This window comes from Salvelinus fontinalis, chromosome 12, assembly GCF_029448725.1.
Source record: "Salvelinus fontinalis isolate EN_2023a chromosome 12, ASM2944872v1, whole genome shotgun sequence".
Lineage (NCBI taxonomy): Eukaryota > Metazoa > Chordata > Actinopteri > Salmoniformes > Salmonidae > Salvelinus > Salvelinus fontinalis.
Genome location: NC_074676.1, coordinates 40,138,092 through 40,159,251, shown reverse-complemented (window position 1 = coordinate 40,159,251; position 21,160 = coordinate 40,138,092). Strand labels below are relative to the sequence as shown.

The 21,160-nt window shown below is 42.6% G+C and overlaps 1 protein-coding gene across 3 annotated transcripts in view; it reads right to left on the bottom strand.

Annotated features, from left to right (window-relative positions):
* Positions 1-520: 520 nt before the first annotated feature.
* Positions 521-21,160, bottom strand: part of LOC129867401 (choline transporter-like protein 5-B) — an 82,452-nt gene continuing 61,812 nt past the window's right edge. For all 3 annotated transcript variants that reach the window (XM_055940772.1, XM_055940773.1, XM_055940775.1), the window contains 15 exons: positions 20,997-21,120; positions 13,447-13,530; positions 13,215-13,327; positions 12,753-12,890; positions 8,800-8,899; positions 8,570-8,662; positions 8,196-8,283; positions 6,068-6,330; positions 4,530-4,624; positions 4,319-4,422; positions 4,071-4,144; positions 3,867-3,937; positions 3,523-3,611; positions 2,945-3,029; positions 521-2,342 (listed from right to left, as the gene is read on the bottom strand). In XM_055940772.1, coding sequence (XP_055796747.1) covers positions 2,230-2,342; positions 2,945-3,029; positions 3,523-3,611; positions 3,867-3,937; positions 4,071-4,144; positions 4,319-4,422; positions 4,530-4,624; positions 6,068-6,330; positions 8,196-8,283; positions 8,570-8,662; positions 8,800-8,899; positions 12,753-12,890; positions 13,215-13,327; positions 13,447-13,530; positions 20,997-21,120 — 1,634 coding nt within the window. In that variant the 3' untranslated portion in view covers positions 521-2,229. The remainder of the gene's footprint in view (positions 2,343-2,944; positions 3,030-3,522; positions 3,612-3,866; positions 3,938-4,070; positions 4,145-4,318; positions 4,423-4,529; positions 4,625-6,067; positions 6,331-8,195; positions 8,284-8,569; positions 8,663-8,799; positions 8,900-12,752; positions 12,891-13,214; positions 13,328-13,446; positions 13,531-20,996; positions 21,121-21,160) is intronic.

The window sequence follows — 21,160 nt, the reverse complement described above, 5'->3', positions numbered from 1 at the left end:
AAACTCTGTTAAATACCCCCATGTATTTAGAAAGTTGGGCCATTGCGGTTTCTGCATTACGTCACATTTAAATGACAACACAACATTCTATGGCATCAGTGGCAGCACCTCATTAACATTACAAGGGGAATATTCAAATAATGACATGTATAGAATTAGAACAATATAAAACATTCTAAAAACTGGCCAAACTCTAAATACAAGACTTTGTATAGCCATAACCTACTGCTAAACATTCTGAAACGCAGTCATATATCTCAAACTCACTGTTATTGTAAATTCCTTCAAATCCATTTGAAATACTAAACTCAAGTTTAGATACTTACCCTCAAATCACTGTTTCATAAAAGCCCTCTTGATCCCAACTAAGACACCTCTCATTTCCTCAAACCCACTGTTTGATAACAGGCCTACCCCAAAAACTTGAATATCCCAAACCAACGATCAATTTAAATGTCATTAACCCTTAAATACAATATACAAATAAAATATAGAAATTAGATATGAATCGCCTAGAAAATTTGCTATAATGAAATCATTCACATTTATTTAAAAAAAGGTTTCACATTTTTATGGTGTCATTGATACAAAAAGAGTTATCCTGTACAAAAACATTAAATATCCTCAGAAGAGATGTGTGTTACAGTACCTAGTATTAAAAACCGCACTACTGCAGTTCTGCACTATTCCATATAAAAATACCAAAAATGGCTTTAACATCCTTTTATAAACGGTATTTCAAAAGGTTCTCGGCGGTAGATCGTAAAACCACAAACCAATAAAGAGGAACATTTCTCCATTTAGAACTAGGCACATTTACTAGCAACTGCAGTCGGAATCCCTGAAGGGTGTCCATTCAAATCATTCACCATGAGCATCAAATGTGTTCAGAAGTCTTGACCTCCCTGAGCCTACATTATAACTGTCACTTACAGTGTAAAACCAATATCTAGTGTTACACCTTACAGTGTAAAACCAATATCTAGTGTTACACCTTACAGTGTAAAACCAATATCTAGTGTTGCACCTTACAGTGTAAAACCAAAACAACCTACAAGTGTCTGTAACCATGTCATTTGTATTCATTTATTTTACCTTTATTTAACTAGGCAAGTCAGTTAAGAACAAATTCTTATTTTCAATAACAGCCTAGGAACAGTGGGTTAACTGCCTTGTTAAGGGGCAAAACAACAGATGTTTACCTTGTCAGCTTGGGGATTCGATCTTGCAACCTTTCAGTTACTAGTCCAATGCTCTAACCACTAGGCTACCTGCCGCCCCACAATTTAGGCGTATGTTCAGTTTATCTATCCGTAGCATTGCACATTAAGTTTTGAACTGTGTCTGTAACAGTGCTAATAAATATGGTGGACCAAAAGTGCCTCTTCAACCAAAGACTAAACAGCCATTCAAATAATCATGCTAGACAGAAAAGCCACCTCTGGGTTATTTTCCAACACATGAGAGCGCCTAAAAATAGCTCTGGGATGAAGTTTCCCCTAGGTACAGATCTAAGATCAGCTTCCCCAATCCTAACCTTAACCATTGTTGAGGAAAATGCTAAACTGACCCAAGATCAGTGTCGAAGGGCAACTTCACCCTACACATGGACCTTACATTACAGTACATGGAACCATTGCACAAACACAGTAGTGTCACACGGGGGCGCCCTTGCCCTGCATCACCCCACAACCATCTGCAAAAGTACACCAATTGCATCTGAAATACAGAGATCTCCTTCTGCAGTGTATGTGCCTCTTACAGTGTATTGGGCTAATGGCAATTTCCCCCACGTCCACTGTGCTGCTGCAGCGCTCTCTAAGTAAGGCAGAGGCCAGCAGAGTGTCGACACAACAAAGAAAGGGACAGAAGCACGGCAGAGAGAAAAAAGGCTAATATTAGAAGTATCAGCGGCGGTGCAGGCGGTGAGAGGGAGGAAGTTGAACAGAGCTCCGCCTCTTTCAAAACCCCACCCACATACACCACCCTCTTGGGTCTTGCCATGTCCTGCCAAGGCCTTCCTGGTCAGTTCTGTCCAGTTAGATCACCTGCATTCATGAGTCCAGCCCAGCCATAAGGCCCTGCTCTAGTATCCTCCAGACCACAATCACCCCCACACACAGACGCTGAATGGGTCAGTCCTTCAGTGTATCAAGTGTTCTGGCTATCAGAAGAAAGAGGTTCAGTGTTGTGGCCTATCAGGAGAAAGAGGTTCAGTGTTGTGGCCTATCAGGAGGAAGTGTAGAGCTTGGAGCCCTGCTCTCTGCGGAGGATCCTGTGCAGTTGAGGGGACATGTAGAAGGGCTTGAGGGGCGAGCCATCGTTCCTCTCCAGGTCTTCACCTGATCCAGGACCGACGGAAGACGAAGCATTGTCACAGAGGAGGAGAAAAGGAGGAGAGACGAGGAGGAGAGGAGCAGACAACGTATAGGTAGGAAGGCAGAGAGAGAAAGAGAGAAAGAGAAAGGAGTTTGAGCCAAACAATTTAGAAAGCCAAGCAGGGAAATTAATTAGGAAAAAAAGTTGATATAGGTTTCAGTCAGCCAAAATGGCCAGTGCATTATAGCCAACTGGTTCAGTGATTAGTATGCAGCAGAGGAAAAGTTTGATAAATATAATGCATATAACACAGGCCCTATACAATAGTCTTCACTGCAAGAACATGCAATATAAAATATTGAATTAGTAAAACAATGATAGTAGTGTAAAAATATATATATATCACGCAGTGCAAGAATACCTTTTTCTGTCTTATGAAAGAAACTGTACACCGCTAATGATATAATGGAGAGCAACATCAAGTAGAAATGGAGAAGCATTCAATTAGCTCCCCAAGCTGCAGTCAGTTCCAACACAAACCCTGGAATGTACTCCCTGTGTATAATATAAACACCCTCACACCCCGGACTGGCCTGTATTTAAAAGAGATGAATGGTGTACTTACAGAAACAAAGGAATAAGGTGTCCACACACATAGCATAGACGTTGAAGAAGCCATGGGCGATCAGGTAGGATCCAAATATCACCGTCTGACAATGGCAGAAAAGTCTAAGTCAGTAAGCACAATAAAGCTTACCGTATGCTTCCCAGTCAAAACAATTTGCGCATATATTATCACGAAATTGTGTGACGTTTGTGTTATTTTTGGTTTTCTGAGTTTTTGTTCCAGCTGTTTGTGCAGACAAAAACATTTCTTGAGGCAAGTCGAAGTTTGGTTGATTAGACAATAGTAATACACCTAGTCGGAGTGGGAACGTGAAGTGTTTGTCATTCAACGAGTGATGACTAGTTTTCATGCACATTTTTTCGGCACCAAACATCTTAGCTAAATGTACAATTGTGCGAACCCACATTAACATTGCTGTTATTTTCTAGTTATTCAAGCGAATGTCTTTAGGGAGTATGAGAGCATAGAAGTCGCTTCGCCTAGCCAAGTTCGGCTACAAGCAAACAGAACCTACGTATGCAGGCGCAATTAACAACAAGCAATGCTGACTCATATGATGTAAGTCTATTTCTTACCAGTAGGGGGACCCAGTAGTAATTTAGTGATGGCACCTCCTCTTGAATAACTGGAATCTTTCGGGTGAAGAAGAAGAATGCTAGAACACCTGGGGGGGGGGGGGATCGGAATCCTTAATAACAAAATAACAACCTGAGCAAACACTGACAAATGTACAATCAGTGTAACATATTATCTATGGACATTGTCTTATAGAGAACGCCTCTGCCGAGAACATTGTAGTACTCTTTTCCAGCGTGTGTTGTTTGTTTAGTCAAGTTCATGCATTGGGTAATTTTAACATCAGCCCTCATAGTTAAACATACCACAAGGTTATCACCAGTGTGTGGGAAAGGGAACTCACCAACACTCCCTGAAATAAGCACTTTTCCCAAGAAGAGGAGAAAGTCTGTCACCTTATCCAGCACTGCCACCCTACAGAGGAGACAACTCATTGGAGAAGCCCAGAGGCCCAGAGAGAGACAGTCACCACCATGAAAGACAGACACAAAAAAACTGTCTGAGGGACAGACAATCAAACGAACCGATACAAAAGACGTTGTCTTACCTTACTACGTTCCTCATCAGGAGGAAGAAAGCATCTTTGGCCGAAGTGCAGAAGCTCTTTCCATATATCGCCATCTAGGGTGAGAAATTCAAAATAAGACCATGTTATTCACGATTCCAACACTTTCTGTGAGATGGTTATCAAATAGCATGATCACAATAGTAATGGGTGTACTAACTACTGAAATGCCTCAAAGGTACTGGATGGATGGTTTGAAAAATATTTTGACTGAAACTACCCAGACTCACCATGATGTAGGCGTTCCTGTTCATGAACTTGATGAAATGTTCCAGGCACCAGAAGCAGCATTTGAGACAGCAAATCAGGAAGCGGGCAAAAGCATTGTGAGCACCTGAAAAATACATGATGATCATCTTCATGAAAATATTCCATAGAAATATACAGTGCTGTATGTAAACATACGAAAGGCAGTGGGTTAAGTACGAGCAGAAAACCCACCTTTGAGTTTGTGATCCAGATACTCTAGAACGATGCGAAACATCTGCACCAAGGCCAGGATCAGAGAGCCAAATGCCAGAGAGCCTGTGTGGTACCTGGGAGGTACACAATACACTGTATTACTAATACAAAATAGAGCTTTATATCCACCACACACACACACACACACACACACTTCCCCCTTCCCATCATAGGTGTAAAACCCTCAACACACGTAGGACCAGTTCCCTCAACACAGATTATGTCTCGTCTTGGATTTAAAGGCTTAATGGAGAATCTGAAATAGTTTATTAGTGCAGTACTAGGATAACTCCCGTAGTGAATATCTCTCCAAGCAAGATGAGCCAATATAAACTATACTGAACAAAAATATGAAAGCAAAATGCAACAATTTCAACAACTTTACTGAGCAAATCAGTCAATTTAAATAAATAAATTAGGCCTTAATCTATGGATTTCACATGAGTGGGAATACAGATATGCATCTGTTGGTGACAGATACCTTAAAAAAAAGGTAGGGGCGTTGATCAGAAAACCAGTCAGTATCTGGTGGGACCACCATTTGCCTCATGCAGCGTGACATTTCCTTCACATAGAGATGATCAGGCTGTTGGAATGGCCTGTGGAATGTTGTCCCACTCTTCTTCAATGGCTGTGCGAAGTCGCTGGATATTGGCGGGAACTGGAACACGCTGTTGTACACATCGATCCAGAGCATCCCAAACATGCTCAATGGGTGACATGTCTGGTGAGTATGCAGACCATGGAAGAACTGGGACATTTTCATCTTCCAGCAATTGTGACCAGATCCTTGCAACATGGGGCTGTGCATTATCATGCTGAAACATGAGGTGATGGCGGTGGATGAATGCCACAACAATAGGCCTCAGGAGCTCGTCACGGTATCTCTGTGCATTCAAATTGTCATTGATAAAATGCAATTGTGTTCATTGTCTGTAGCTTATGCCTGCCCATACCATAACACCACCGTCACCATGGGGCACAACGTTGACATCAGCAAACCGCTCACCCACACAACGCCATACACGTGGTCTGCGGTTGTGAGGCCAGATGGACGTACTGCCAAATTCTCTAAAACAACGTTGGAGGCGGCTTATGGTAGAGAATTGAACATTAAATTCTCTGGCAACAGCTCTGGTGGACATTCCTGCAGCCAGCATGCCAATTGCACAGTCCCTCAAAACTTGAGACATCTGTGGTGAAATAACTGCACATTTTAGTGGCCTTTTATTATACCCAGCACATGTGTAATGATCATGCTGTTTAATCAGTTTATTGATATGCCACACCGGTCAGCTGGATGGACTAACTTAGAAAATGAGAAATGCTCACTAACAGGAATGTAAACACATTTGTGCAGAAAATGCATATGGAACATTTCTGGGATCTTTTATTTCAGCTCATGAAACATCAGACCAACACTTTCCATGTTAGTTCATATTTTTGTTCAGTGTCCAACTCAACACCATCTTCACCTTCCTTATGCGTTAAAAGCCTATACGACTGAGTCAGCCTACCGTACAGCTCTGCTAAAGGAGGAAAACAAGGGGCATGATGGTATGTCTTGGGGCTTCTTCAGGGCCCAGTAGTAGGAAGCGAAGGCCCCGGCCAGGGTGCACTGTCCCAGGGCGATGGTAAAGTTGACCAGCCACAGGAACATCAGCACGTTGCACAGCTGCAGCACAAAGATGTAATGGTGGTAGAGGCTCTCGCCGCCGTAGAAGGCAAAGGTGCACTGGGAGCCCGGGCACACCGTGGTCACGTTGGTCTGACTGAACGTCTGGGGAGAGATAGGGGTGAGTTATTGGGTTAGAAGGAAATCGCACCCTATTCTCTATTTACGTCTGGCCAGAGTTTACAATGGCACCCTATTCCCTATACAGTTCACTACCTTTGGCCAGAGTTTACAACGGCAAACTACTCCGTATATTGGGAATAGGGTACCATTTCAGTTTTAAATTGTAATGAAAGACCAAATGTAGCCAGAGTTAACAGATGTTGTCACTGGCTAGAGACAGTTGAAGTCGGAAGTTTACATACACCTAAGCCAAATACATTTAAACTCCGTTTTTCACAATTCCTGACATTTAATCCAAGTAAAAACTCTCCGTCTTAAATCAGTTAAGATCACCACATTATTTTAAGAATGTGAAATGTCAGAATAATAGTAGAGAGAATGATTTACTTCAGCTTTTATTTATTTCTTCACATTCCCAGTGGGTCAGAAGTTTATATACACTCAATTAGTATTTGGTAGCATTGCCTTTAAATTGTTTAACTTGGGTCAAAAAAAATGTTTGTAGGCCTCCTTGCTCACACGCTTTTTCAGTTCTGCCCACACATTTTCTATAGGTTTGAGGTCAGGGCTTTGTGATGGCCACTCCAATACCTTGACTTTGTTGTCCTTAAGCCACTTTGCCACAACTTTGGAAGTATGCTTGGGGTCATTGTCCATTTGGAAGACCCATTTGTGACCAAGCTTTAACTTCCCGATTGATGCCTTGAGATGTTGCTTCAATATATCCACATCATTTTTCTCCCTCATGATGCCATCTATTTTGTGAAGTGCACCAGTCCCTCCTGCAGCAAAGCACCCCACAACATGATGCTGCCACCCCCGTGCTTCACGGTTGAGATGATGTTCTTCGGCTTGCAAGCCTCCCCCTTTTTCCTCCAATCATAACGATGTTCATTATGTTCAAACAGTTATATTTTTGTTTTATCAGACCAGAGGACATTTTTCCTTTCTTCCTTGCTGAGTGGACTTTCAGGTTATGTCAATATAGGACTTGTTTACCTGTGGATATAGAAACTTTTGTACCCGTTTCCGGCAGCATCTTCACAAGGTTCTTTGCTGTTGTTCTGGGATTGATTTGCACATTTCGCACCAAAGTACGTTCATCTCTAGGAGACAGAACGCGTCTCCTTCCTGAGCGTTATGACGACTGCGTGGTCCCATAGTGTTAATACTTGCATAGTATTGTTTGTACAGATGAACGGGGTACCTTCAAGCGTTTGGAAATTGCTCCCAAGGATGAATCAGACTTGTGGAGGTCTACAATTTGTTTTCTGAGGTCTTAGCTGATTTCTTTTGAGTTTCCCATGATGTCAAGCAGAGGCACTGAGTTTGAAGGTAGGCCTTGAAATACATCCACAGGTACACCTCCACTTTACTCAAATTATGTCAATTAGCCTATCAGAAGCTAAAGCCATGACATCATTTTCTGGAATTTTCCAAGCTGTTTAAAGGCACAGTCAACTTAGTGTATGTATTCTTCTGAGCCACTGGAATTGTGATACAGTGAATTATAAGTGAAATAATCTGTCTTTAAACAATTGTTGGAAAAATTACTTGTGTCATGCGGAAAGTAGATGTCCTAACTGACTTGTCAAAACTATAGTGTGTTAACAAAAAATTTGTGGAGTGGTTGAAAAACAGGTTTTATTGACTCCAACCTAAGTGTATGTAAACTTCTGACTTGGATGATTTGTACTGCTGCCAAGCACACTGAGCTGAATTTCAATAAGCTGTAAGCTACTCCAATTCAGGGTTTCAAGGCCAATAACATACAGCATTCTAGGAGTGTGCAATACAGCAATAACGTCAATGTGACAAAGAGGAAGACAGTAAAAAGAATCGCGAACCTCTGGATCACAGGTGAGGTTGGCATACATGCATTTGTCCTGCGTCGACATGACCTTGTAGACAGCATCACCAGATGACGCTAAGAAGCTGAGGGCAAAACCAGTCAAGGGCAACACGGAAGAATAGAAGCAGTGATAAGTAACAAAATGTGTGCCTGCCTATGAGCCATCTACATTGGGATTTCCACTACGGGTTCAGCAGTTTCAATAGGTTCAAATCATCCAGTCTTTATCTCTATGATGCCATTGGTGACAGTTCAGGATGCTTCACATGTGTAGCTACAATGGGCAAAGCTGCATGTAAAGATAACTGTGTAAAAGTGTACACACACACAGTGAGGAAGAGGCTGAGAAGACATACATAGAGAGGATACACAGCAATGACTGCCCAGTACGCTATGCAGATGGCCAGCAGCACAAATGTGATGATCGGGTAGAAGAGAGTGGACATGATGTAACCAATGGCCCTGGAGAAAAGAGAGAGACAGAGAAGGGGGAGAAAGTGTGAAAAAATAATAGTTAAAAGTTTGAACTCACAGATGCTGGTTTCATTGGAAGTGACACAACAAGACGTCCGACTTAATCTCCTGAGAGAAGAACTCACCTGCTCCCCTCCTCCAGCAGAGCGATGGCGATGCGTACTCTCCTCCTCAGGAATATCAGGATGACTATGATGACCGCCTCAATGACTGATAGGGAGATCACTGCAATACAAAATATTACCATTGAGTAGAAAAATCTATATTCCTTTACAGCAGAGGTGGACAAAAAAAAAATCGATCCTCAGGCCACAGCATCTCCTGGGATTTGCCAAATTAATTTAAACAATATCAGTTTTAATTTAGTATTTTATGTAAATTCAGGGCTTGTCTGTAAAAGAGACCTTGGTCTCAGTATGACTCTCTGATAAAATAAAAGTAAAATAAAAATAAATCAATAAAATACAGTTAACAGGAAGGCCTACGGTTTCCCCGCTCTAATTCATTTGCTGATTGAGAAATAACAACAAAACTAGCAGACACACCCAACTGCTTCGCTAGCAACTTAGAGAGACCCTGCACCTTGTGACACAGTAAACTGAGTTGTGGCAGCCTTGTGCTCGGCTAGTGTGCTATGTCTGCCGTGCCGTGATTGTTACTGTTGATGGTATCTGGAAATGTGCATGTACACCCCATCTACTGTTGCTAGCCCCAATTCTGACTTGTGCTCTAATATCTGCTTCACTGATTTCTGCTTTTGTAAAATAAAGTGTGGGTTCACAGCTCCAATCCAGATGTGTTGGTCATTACTGAGACGTGGTTAAGGAAGAGTGTTTTGAATACTGATGTTAACCTTTCTGGTTATAACCTTTTTAGGCAAAACAGATATTCCAAAGGTGGGGGAGTGGCAATCTTTACCAAGGATCACCTTCAGTGCTCGGTTGTCTCCACCAAGTCTGTTTCCAAACAATTAGATTTGCTGGTTTTAAGCATTAAAATGTTTAATATCTCTTTGTTGACTGTTGCTGGGTGCTATCGTTCTCCATCAGCACCGACCTGTACCCTACCTGCCCTAAGCTCTCTCCTGGCCTCTTAGACTAAGTCTGAATTTGTCCTGCTAGGTGACCTCAAATGGGACATGTTTAAACCACCTGACCAAGTCCTAAAGAAATGGGACTCCCTAAATCTTTCTCAGATTATTACCAATCCCACAAGGTATGACTCCAAACACCCAGAAAAGGCTACTCTCCTCGATGCTATCCTCACAAATAATCCTAATAGGTGTCAGTCTGGTGTTTTCTGTAATGATCTTAGTGATCACTGTTTTACAGCCCGTGGTCATAATGGCTGTTCAGTGAAACGACCTGTCGTGATTTGTAATAGATGCTTGCTAAAAAACTTCAATGAGAAAGCCTTTCCTCATGAACTGGCTTCCGTAAAATGGTATAGAATCAGCTTGTCGAAGACGCTTGGAACTTCTTTTTTGATATTTTCAGTGGTATTGTTAACAAACACGCCACCATAATATTTTTTTTATTTTTTTTTAAAACAGGTTCAACCGTGATCTTTTTTTTCTTATTATTTTTATTTAAACTTTATTTAACTAGGCAAGTCAGTTAAGAACAAATTCTTATTTTCAATGATGGCCTAGGAACAGTGGGCTAACTGCCTTGTTCAAGGCCAGAATGACAGATTTTTACCCTGTCCTCTTGGGGATTCGATCTAGCAACCTTTCGGTTACTGGCCCAACGCTCTAACCAATAGGCTACCTGCCGCCCCAAAATTACTCCATCTCAAGAATTGCATTTGGCGAAAGGCTCCGCACGCACACGCATACTCAGGCTGACTGGCTATCGTTCAGGCAAATGAGAAATAAGTGCACTCAGGCTATCGGGAAGGCCAAAGTTAGTTACTTTAAGGAGCAATTCTCTCTGTGGGTCTAACCCCAAGAAGATACGGAAAATGGTTAAAGACCTGGAGAATAAATCCTCCTCCTCACAGCTGCCCATGTACCTTAATATTGATGATGTGGTTGTTACTGACAAGAAGCACATGGCTAAGCTCTTTAATCACCACTTCATTAAGTCAGGATTCCTATTTGACTCAGCCATGCCTCCTTGCCCGTCCTACATTTCCTTATCTCCCACCCCTTCTAATGCGACTATCCCCCATGCTTCTCCTTCTTTTCCCCCTGCTTTGATACACAGTTTCTCCCTTCAGGCAGTCACTGACTCCAAGGTGCTAAAGGAGCTCCTTAAACTTGACCCCCAAAAAACCATCTGGGTCATCGCCAAGCCTATCTTAAACCTTTTTAACCTGTCTCTCCTTTCTGGGGAGGTTCCCATTGCTTGGAAGGCAGCCACAGTTCGTCCTTTATTTAAAGGGGGAGATCAGGCTGATCCTAACTGTTATAGGCCTATATCTATGTTGCCCTGTTTATCAAAAGTGTTGGAAAAACTTGTCAATAGTCAACTGACTGGCTTTCCTGATGTCTATAGTATTTTCTCGGGTATGCAATCTGGTTTCCGCTCAGGTTATGGATGTGTCACTGCAACCTTAAAGGTCCTCGATTATGTCACCATTGCCCTTGATTCTAAGCAATTTTGTGCTGCTATTTTTATTGACTTGGCCAAATCTTTTGATACGGTAGACCATTCCATTCTTGTGGGCCAGCTAAGGAGTACTGGTGTCTCTGAAGGGTCTTTGGCCTAGTTTGCTAACTAACTCTCTCAAAGAGTGCAGTGTATAAAGTCAGAAAATCTGCTGTCTCAGCCACTGCCTGTCACCAAGGGAGTACGCCAAGGCTCGATGCTAGGCCCCACGCTCTTCTCAATTTACTTCAACATGATAGCTCAGGCAGTAGGAAGCTCTCTCATCCATTTATATGCAGATGATACAGTCTTATAATCAGCTGGCCCCTCCCCGGATTATGTGTTAAATGCTCTACAACAAAGCTTTCTTAATGTCCTACAAGGTTTCTCTACCATTAACCTTGTTCGGAACACCTCCAAAACAAAGGTAAATGTGGTTTGGTAAGAAGAATGCCGCTCTTTCCACAGGTGTTATTACTACCTCTGAGGGTTTAGAGCTTGGGGTAGCCACCTATATACAAGTACTTGGGAGTAAGGCTAGATGGTACACTGTCCTTCTCTCAGCACATATCAAAGCTCCAGGCTAAAGTTAAATCTAGACTTGGGTTCCTCTATCGTAATCGCTCCTCTTTCACCTCAGCTGCCAAACTAACCTTGATTCAGATGACCATCATACCCATGCTAGATTACGGAGACATAATTTATAGATAGGCAGGTAAGGGTGCGCTCGAGCGGCTAGATGTGCTTTACCCTTCCGCCATCAGATTTGTCACCAATGCTCCTTATAGGACACATCACTACACTCTATACTCCTCTGTAAACTGGTCATCTCTGTATACCCGTCGCAAGACCCACTGGTTGATGCTTATATATAAAGCATCAACCAGTGGCCTGACTCCCCCACATTCTGATATATCTACTGCAGCCCTCATCCTCCACATACAACATCCGATCTGCCAGTCACATTCTGTTAAAGGTCCCCAAAGCACACACATCCCTGGGTCGCTCCTCTTTTCAGTTCTTCATTCAAAGAGTCAATCATGGACACTTACTGACAGTTGTGGCTGCTTTGTGTGATGTATTGTTGTCTCTACCTTCTTGCCCTTTGTGCTGTTGTCTGTGCCCAATAATGTATGTACCATGTTTTGTGCTGCTACCATGTGTTGCTACCATGTTGTTGTTATGTTGTGTTGCTACTATGCTGTGTTGTCATCTGTTACTGCATTGCTATGTTGTTGTCTTAGGTCTCTCTTTATGTAGCGTTGTTGTCTCTCTTGCTGTGATGTGTGTTTTGTCCTATATTTATGTTTTATTTTTAATCCCAGGCCCCCGTCCCCGCAGGAGGCCTTTTGCCTTTTGGTAGGCCATCATTGTAAATAAGAATTTGTTCTTAACTGACTTGCCTAGTTAAATAAAGGTTCAATAAAATAAATAAATAAATAGTATCCCCCTGTGCTTAAATAGCGGGATAGTGGATGGTCACTCACTCAAGATGAGCCAGGTTTGACTGAGCTGCAGGTAAACACCGAAGTCCGTCTGAAAGCCGATGTCAGCGATGGTAACATCACCATCACTGTGTGGCTTCCCTCTCAGTGTACTGAACTCCCAGTAGCAGTGCCAGATCCCTGAGAGAGAGAGAGAGAGAGGGGGGGGTAGAGAGAGATAAAAAATAAGGAAGAGAGAGAGATGTGAGAAGTTATCTGCTACATTTGGTTTTCCATGACAACAGGTGTTGGTTTGCCATGACACCAGAGGTGTTGGTGACAGTTGGATGTTAGAAGATGTGGACACTGTCTCCCACAAATCTATATACAGTAGCGGTATGTTACCTTAAGTACAGTATGGGCTGGTGGAGTGTGGGTACTGTACTCAGACTAAAGACGGCATTAGGCTCTTTTACTGAGGCTAAAGTTGATTATTGACAGAGTGTGCTGTATTGTAGTACTAACCATAGCCCACCACAGCGATGACTCCAAAGATGATGAGCCACAGGAGAACTCCGGCTGTGAACCGTAGCAGCAGGATAAAAGCCAGGCTGACCACCATGGTTATCACCAGACCTCTAGACACACACACACACACACACACACACACACACACACACACACCTTTATGTCAGAGTGAAAACCACAGTAAAACACACATATGACACTCACAGACGCACAGAAACGCGGGTCTTACATTAAGATCCAGTACCAGGAGCTGGCGTAATCCTCAAATATCTTCATGCCAACCTCCTTGGCATCTAGCAGACTGGTAATGCCACTGTGAGAGAGGAAGAGGTGGAGTGGGATAGACAAATATAGTGGGGTGGGAGGATTGTGGAAAGAAAAAAGGTAGATAGAGAGGGAGATGAAGGGAGAAAGAGAGGGAGGGAGGGAGAAAGAGAGTGAGAACATGTCCACAAAGGGAGAAACATTGACTTATACTGACCTGTGTTGTATAACAGTGACTCTCTTATTCACACAGCAGGTCATGACACACTGCAGTTTATGATGGGGTTGTACAACCCTGGGAGACTGCACAGGCCTCCCTGCACAGGCCTCCCTTATAAATACCACAAGTCAACATCAGTGTTATCAAAGTGCTAGGAAGCAGCGATGCTCTCTATGACTCGGAAGCAGCAGGTTACTACTCTACAGCAGTTACAAATGAATCGTCTGATTAGAACATGACAAAGAAATGGGTCTGGATTATTAATTATTCCTGAATCTCTTTCCGTCAAAACTACATGTACAAGCAGGGTATGGTAACGGTTCAATGTACAAGCTAGAGAAAGAGGTGATAGCAAAAACCACCTAGAATACTTTGATCAGATATCCACTGTAACTACAGAGATTCTGTAAAATCATGCAAATATCTGGCTTTGTGATTCCTCATTATTGCATTGGTAAACTGGCAACGTTAACACAAGTTATATTGTTCATAATTTAAATTGTAGATATCTGATATGCTCACTAGACTTTCAGCCTCTACAGGACTGGTGGACAGCAGTAGCATGAGACTAGAATCAACCTTCCACTGGAACTGTGTAGAATACCAAGCACTAATCTGTTTTATGAGGACAGCTACCTCATGTCAGGAGCAAAGCTCACTCTAGGCGTTCATTTAATCTGCGCCATCGTACTTCTATAAAAATCCCTATAGTAGCACAAAATACAATTTACTTAAGTAATTTTGTTGTTATGAAAAAGAGAGTCCCTGATCTCCATTAGTACTAATGAAACCATTTGTTAACTTGTATTTAACTAGGGAAAAACACATTGAGACCTAGGTCTCATTTGCAAATGTGCCCTGGGAACGATACAAAAAATAAAATTAGACAATTTAAAACACAAAATTAAATCAATAGCAAATATTATATATCGTAATTTCCAGACTATAAGCCACTACTTTTTCCCACGCTTTGAACCTCGCGGCTTATACAATGACGCAGCAAAATTATGGATATTTCCCGCTTTTACAAATTCATGCCGCCAAAAAACTGAGCACCGTCACATAATGTGACGTAAATCGAGCGCGCTCAAACTTCGCATCATTCTGATTACGGTAGTCATTTTTTCACCCTCATCATGGCAAAGACACGGAGAAATGCATATGATGCAGCTTTCAAGTTGAAGGCGATCGATCTGGCTGTTGGAAAAGGAAATAGAGCTGCTGCACGGGAGCTTGGCCTTAATGAGTCGATGATAAGACGTTGAAAACAGCAGCGTGTGGAACTGACTCAGTGCAAAAAGACAACAAAATCTTTCAGAGGGAAGAAAAGCAGATGACCCGAACTAGAAAATGAGCTTGAAGACTGGGTCAACACACAGAGAGCAGACGGCCGAGGTGTTTCAACTGTGCAGATCCGACTGAAAGCCAAAACAATCGCCACCGCAATGAAGTTTGAGGATTTTAGAGGTGGACCATCGTGGTGTCTAAGATTTATGAGACGTAAAGGCCTGTCCATCAGGGTACGGACGAGTCTGTGTCAGCAGCTCCCTCCCGACTACGAGGAAAAAGTTTCAAACTTCCGTAAATTCACTGATGCAAAGATAGCGGAGCATTCCATCGGCCAGCACGACATCATAAATATGGACGAGGTTCCTCTGACGTTTGACCTGCCTCTCACTCGGACTGTCAACAGGAAAGGCGAATCATCAGTCACGCTGAAAACAACTGGGCATGAAAAAACGCACTTCACCTGTGTTCTGCGCTGCACGGCATCGGGAGAAAAGCTTCCACCGATGTTGATTTTCAAACGCATGACGATGCCAAAAGAAAAATTCCCGAGAGGAATTGTTGTGAAAGTCAACAAGAAAGGATGGATGACGGAAGGCCTAATGCATGAATGGCATACGGAGTGTTACGGCAAGCGACCGGGAGGATTCTTTCACAAGAACAAGGCATTGCTCGTGTTGGACAGCATGAGGGCCCACATAACAGATTCTGTGAAAGAAGCCATCAAGAGGACAAACTCAATTCCAGTTGTGATTCCTGGGGGCACAACAAAGTATTTGCAGCCACTCGACATCAGTGTAAATCGTGCATTTAAGGTGGCGTTCAGTGGGAGGCTTGGATGACAAGTGGGGAGAAATCCTTCACTAAAACGGGCCGCATGCGAAGAGCAACTTATGGTCAAGTCTGTCAATGGGTCCTGACAGCGTGGAGCATTGTCAAAACATCCACTATCATCAACGGGTTTCGAAAGGCTGGACTGCTGCGTGTTGAAGAGGGCAGCATGAGCTCAGCGGGGAATTTGCCTCCGGATGAAAGTGACGAGAGCGACAATGAAAACGATCCAACATCGGATGAAGCAATTCTGAGGCTATTCAACTCCGACACCGAAGGAGATGACTTCAGTGGTTTCAGTGCACAGGAGGAGGAAGATAGTGACCAATGACTTTCTTGGTAGGCTACTGTTTACTGCTATTTTATTTATTTTTGTTACAAGCCGTGTTTCGTTAAAGCCTATTTATTTTTGTTACAAGCCGTGTTTCGTTTAAAAGCCTATTTATTTTTGTTACAAGCCATGTTTCGTTTAAAGGCTGTGTAAAGTTCATTTGTTTCAATGTACCGGTAGGCACCTGCGGCTTATAGACATGTGCGGCTTATTTATGTACAAAATACATATATTTTTTTAATTCAGTGGGTGCGGCTTATATTCAGGTGCGCTTAATAGTCCAGAAATTACGGTACACAATCATACAAAACAAACACCTTTATCACTATAAAAATCCCTAACTTTTCTCCTAAAATGACCCAGAGACAACAACACATCCAAGCAATACTTGGAGATTATTCCACATGATAGGGACCTGGTAGGAAAAAGTAGATTTACCCAACTCTGTGGATACACGTGGCATGCTGATGTGCCTAATGCACTCAACAGACCAGATATTAACAGATGGAGTTCAGCCAGTCGAAAGCAAAATAATAGAAGCTAAGTTGGAGTGGTTGGTTGTAGGAAGTGTAATTGGCCTGAAATGCTCTGTCCTTGGACAGCTTGTTGAAGCGCTTGACATTCAGGGGGAAATATGGGAAAGGCACTGGGGTGGACAAATCACATGTAAGGGTGAGATGAGCCCAGCCATGCCTGAGGGGTTCACCACCAGGCGAAAAGCTGAGAGATTAGAAAAATGGCCCTTTAACATTGCTATAATTTTATTTAATGGGAAATGAAGGAGCTGTCACCCTAACAACAGTGGTTGAGGTCATACAAAGTTCAACATTTTGGTGAGATGAAAGATAACATTACACCTGTCATAACAAAAGCATCACTCCAGTCAAAACAAAAACATTACACCAGTCAAAATAATAGCATTACACCAGTCAAAACAACAGCATTGCACCAGTTAAAACAATGGCATTATACCTGTCTAAAAAATAGCATTACACCAGTTAAAACAATAGCATCCCAGTCAAAACAATGAGGATGACATTAGACGACTAGTCAACAATAAGGACATCAATCTGAACCCCTACAAATCAGCCGGGCTAGACAATCTGGACCCTCTGTTTCTAAAATGATCTGCCGAAATTGTTGCAACCCCTATTACTAGCCTGTTCAACCTCTCTTTCGTATCGTCTGAGATTCACAAAGATTGTAAAGCTGCCGCGATCATCCCCCTCTTCAATGTGGGAGACACTCTTGACCCAAACTGCTATAGACCTATACCTATCCTACCCTGCCTTTCTAAGGTCTTCGAAAGCCAAGTCAACAAACAGATCACCGACTATTTCGAATCCCACAGTACCTTCTCCGCTATGCAATCTGGCTTCAGAGCTGGTCATGGGTGCAACTCAGCCACGCTCAAGGTCTTAAACGATATCATAACAGCCATCGATAAGAGACATTACTGTGCAGCCGTATTCATCGACCTGGCCAAGGCTTTCGACTCTGTCAATCACCACATTCTTATCGGCAGACTCAACAGACTTGGTTTCTCAAATGATCGCCTTGCCTGGTTCACCAACTACTTCTCTGATAGAGTTCAGTGTGTGAAATCGGAGGGCCTGTTGTCTGGCCTGTTGTCTCTATCGGGGTGCCACAAGGTTCTATTCTCGGGCCGACTCTCTTCTCTGTATACATCAATGATGTCGCTCTTGCTGCTGGTGATTCTCTCATCCACCTATACGCAGATGACACCATTCAGTATACCTCTGGCCCTTCTTTGAACACTGTGTTAACTAACCTCCAGATGAGCTTCAATGCCATACAACTCTCCTTCCGTGAATTCCAACTGCTCTTAAATGCAAGTAAAACTAAATGATGCTATTCAATCGATCGCTGCCCGCCCGTCCAGCATCACTATTCTGGACGGTTCTGACTTATAATATGTGGACAACTACAAATACCTAGGTGTCTGGTTAGACTGTAAACTCTCCTTCCAGACTCACATTAAGCGTCTCCAATCCAAAATTAAATCTAGAATCGGCTTCCTATTTCGCAACAAAGAATCCTTCACTCATGCTGCCAAACATACCCTCGTTAAACTGACCATCCTACCGATCCTCAACTTTGGCGATGTCATTCACCAAAGCCCCATATACTACCCACCACTGTGACCTGTATGCTCTTGTTGGCTGGCCCTCGCTTCATACTCGTTGCCAAACCCACTGGCTCCAGGTCATCTACAAGACCCTGCTAGGTAAAGCCCCGCCTTATCTCAGCTTACTGGTCACCATAGCACCACCCACCCGTAGCACGCGCTCCAGCATGTATATCTCACTGGTCACCCCCAAAGTCAATTCTTCCTTTGGCTGCCTTTCCTTCCAGTTCTCTGCTGCCAATGACTGGAACAAACTGCAAAAATCACTGAAGCTGGAGACTCATATCTCCCTCACTAGCTTTAAGCACCAGCTGTCAGAGCAGCTCACAGATCACTGCACCTGTACACAGACCATCTGTAAATAGCCCATCCAACTACTTCATCCCCATGCTGTATTTATGTATTTATTTTGCTCCTTTGCGCCCCTGTATCTCTACTTGCACATTCATCTTCTGCACATCTACCATTCCAGTGTTTAATTGCTATATTGTAATTACTTCGCCACCATGGCCTATTTATTGCCTTACCTCCCTTATCTTACCTCATTTGCACACAATGTATATAGACTTTTTCTGCTGTATTATTGACTGTATGTTTGTTTATTCCATGTGTAACTCTGTGTTGTTGTATGTGTCGAACTGCTTTGCTTTATCTTGGCCAGGTCACAGTTGTAAATGAGAACTTGTTCTCAACTAGCCTACCTGGTTAAGTAAAGGTGAAATAAAAAATAAAAAAAAATAGAGCAGTCATAACATCAAGGCACAAGTACAGCAGACAAAGTGAGTGCCACTGAGTCTGGTGGCTTGAGGCTCAGAGATAAATCTTTCTGCTTCAGAGACTGAGGGAAGGATAAGTTAGAGGACATCATCCCTGCTCTGTCAGAAGCAAAGAACACACTGTCAGTAATGGTCTTCAAAACAGTTTCATCTCATGACAAGGACATCAGAATACCACCTTCATTTTCAGCTACGAAACTCAATTTTTGTGTTCAGATTGACTTTCATAGACTGAGGTAGGCCTAAGACCTATATATAACTTGTGGTAATTACTGTGGTAATAACGCTAATTACTACACTAATCTGAGGGTGCTCTTTTCCAGTTTTACTAAATGAAATCTTTGCAAACATTATGATAAGAAAGAAGGAACACGTTGACGAAGAAACACATTGACGAAGGAACACATTGACGAAGGAACAAGTTGATGAAGGAACACATTGACGAAGGAACACGTTGACGAAGGAACACATTGACGAAGGAACACATTGACGAAGGAACACATTGACGAAGGAACACATTGACGAAGGAACACACTGATGAAGGAACACATTGATGAAGGAACACATTGATGAAGGAACACATTGATGAAAACCAGGAGGTGACGTGACACTCAGCTTTGAAAGACCAATAGTACATCAACTGTAAGCTACATTGTTACTCTTTGTTAGGGCTTTGATATCGATGTAAGCTCCACATCATACAACATTTAGAGGTAATCTGTCCCCTTTCCTTTCCACAGCCACAGTCAGAGAGGAGCAGCAGCAGATTACCGATGATGCACAGTCAAGTGGGAAGGTTAGTTTGAAGACAGCGAACTCGGGGCTACAGAAGGTTGAAATACTGTAATTAGTTTGAGACCTTTCCAATCCTTGCTGTTGGAATGGAACCTTATTTACATAAGTACAAGTATTCAAACCCTTTGCTATGAGACTCAAAATTGAGCTCAGGTGCATCCTGTTTCCATAGGTCATCCATGAGATTTTTCCACAACTTGATTGGAGTCCACCTGTAGTAAATTAAATTGATTGGGCAGAGAAGAATGGGAGAAACTCCCCAAATACAGGTGTGCCAAGCTTGTAGCGCCATACCCAAGAAGATTCAAGGCTGTAATCGCTGACAAAGGTGCTTCAACAAAGTACTGAGTCAAGGGTCTGAATACTTATGTAAATGTGATATCAGTTTAATTTTTTTATACATTTCCCCCAAAAATATAAAAACCTGTTTTTGCTTTGTCAATATGGGGTGTGTAGATGGATGAGGGGAAAAAAACTATTTCATCGATTTTAGAATAAGGCTGTAACATAACAAAATGTGGAAAAAGTCAAAGAGTACTGTCACGTTTACTCCCGCTCCCCGGCGCTCAACGCCGCCAGTTGTCTCATCATTATGCAGACATGCCACCATCGTTACGCGCACCTGCGCCTCATGACACTCTCCTGGACTCCATCACCTTCCCGATTACCTCCCCTATATCTGTCACACCCCTTGGTTCTTTTCTCAGGTGTTATTGACTCTGTTTCATGTCTGTACGCTTTTCCTGTTTTGTACTGTGTTCTACTTATTATTACATATGCACTCCCTGCCCTTGCTTCCTGACTCCCAGCGTACACGTTACAGGTCTGAATATCTTCCGAACGCACTAAATATGTGATTAAAGTGTTAATATGTTAATTTTGTTTCAGTATTGGTTTACTTGAATTCAATTGGCTATGAATGACAGTAAGTCTGATATAATTTGTATGGTAGCCTATCAGTCTATAAATAGATAGCAATAGCTAGGTTTCAATCCAATTGGCGACAAAAATCTAAAATCCACATAAAGAAAATATGTACATTTTCCCTCCAGTGGTGTGTTTCCACCAAACTGCCTCGACAACATTTCGACTACAACAAAGGGACATTGAGGAGAGCAGGACTTACTTGGCAGCGTCCCTGAGATCGATCACGCTCCTCGTTTTACCTAACCCGTCTTTGAAGTCCGTCTTGTTGGCGACAGTTAGCGTCCCGTTCCTGGTGATGAAATCAGGGAAGCACCTCTGAAGGACTGAAAAACACAAACAAATATTTAATGGCTAAGAATAATG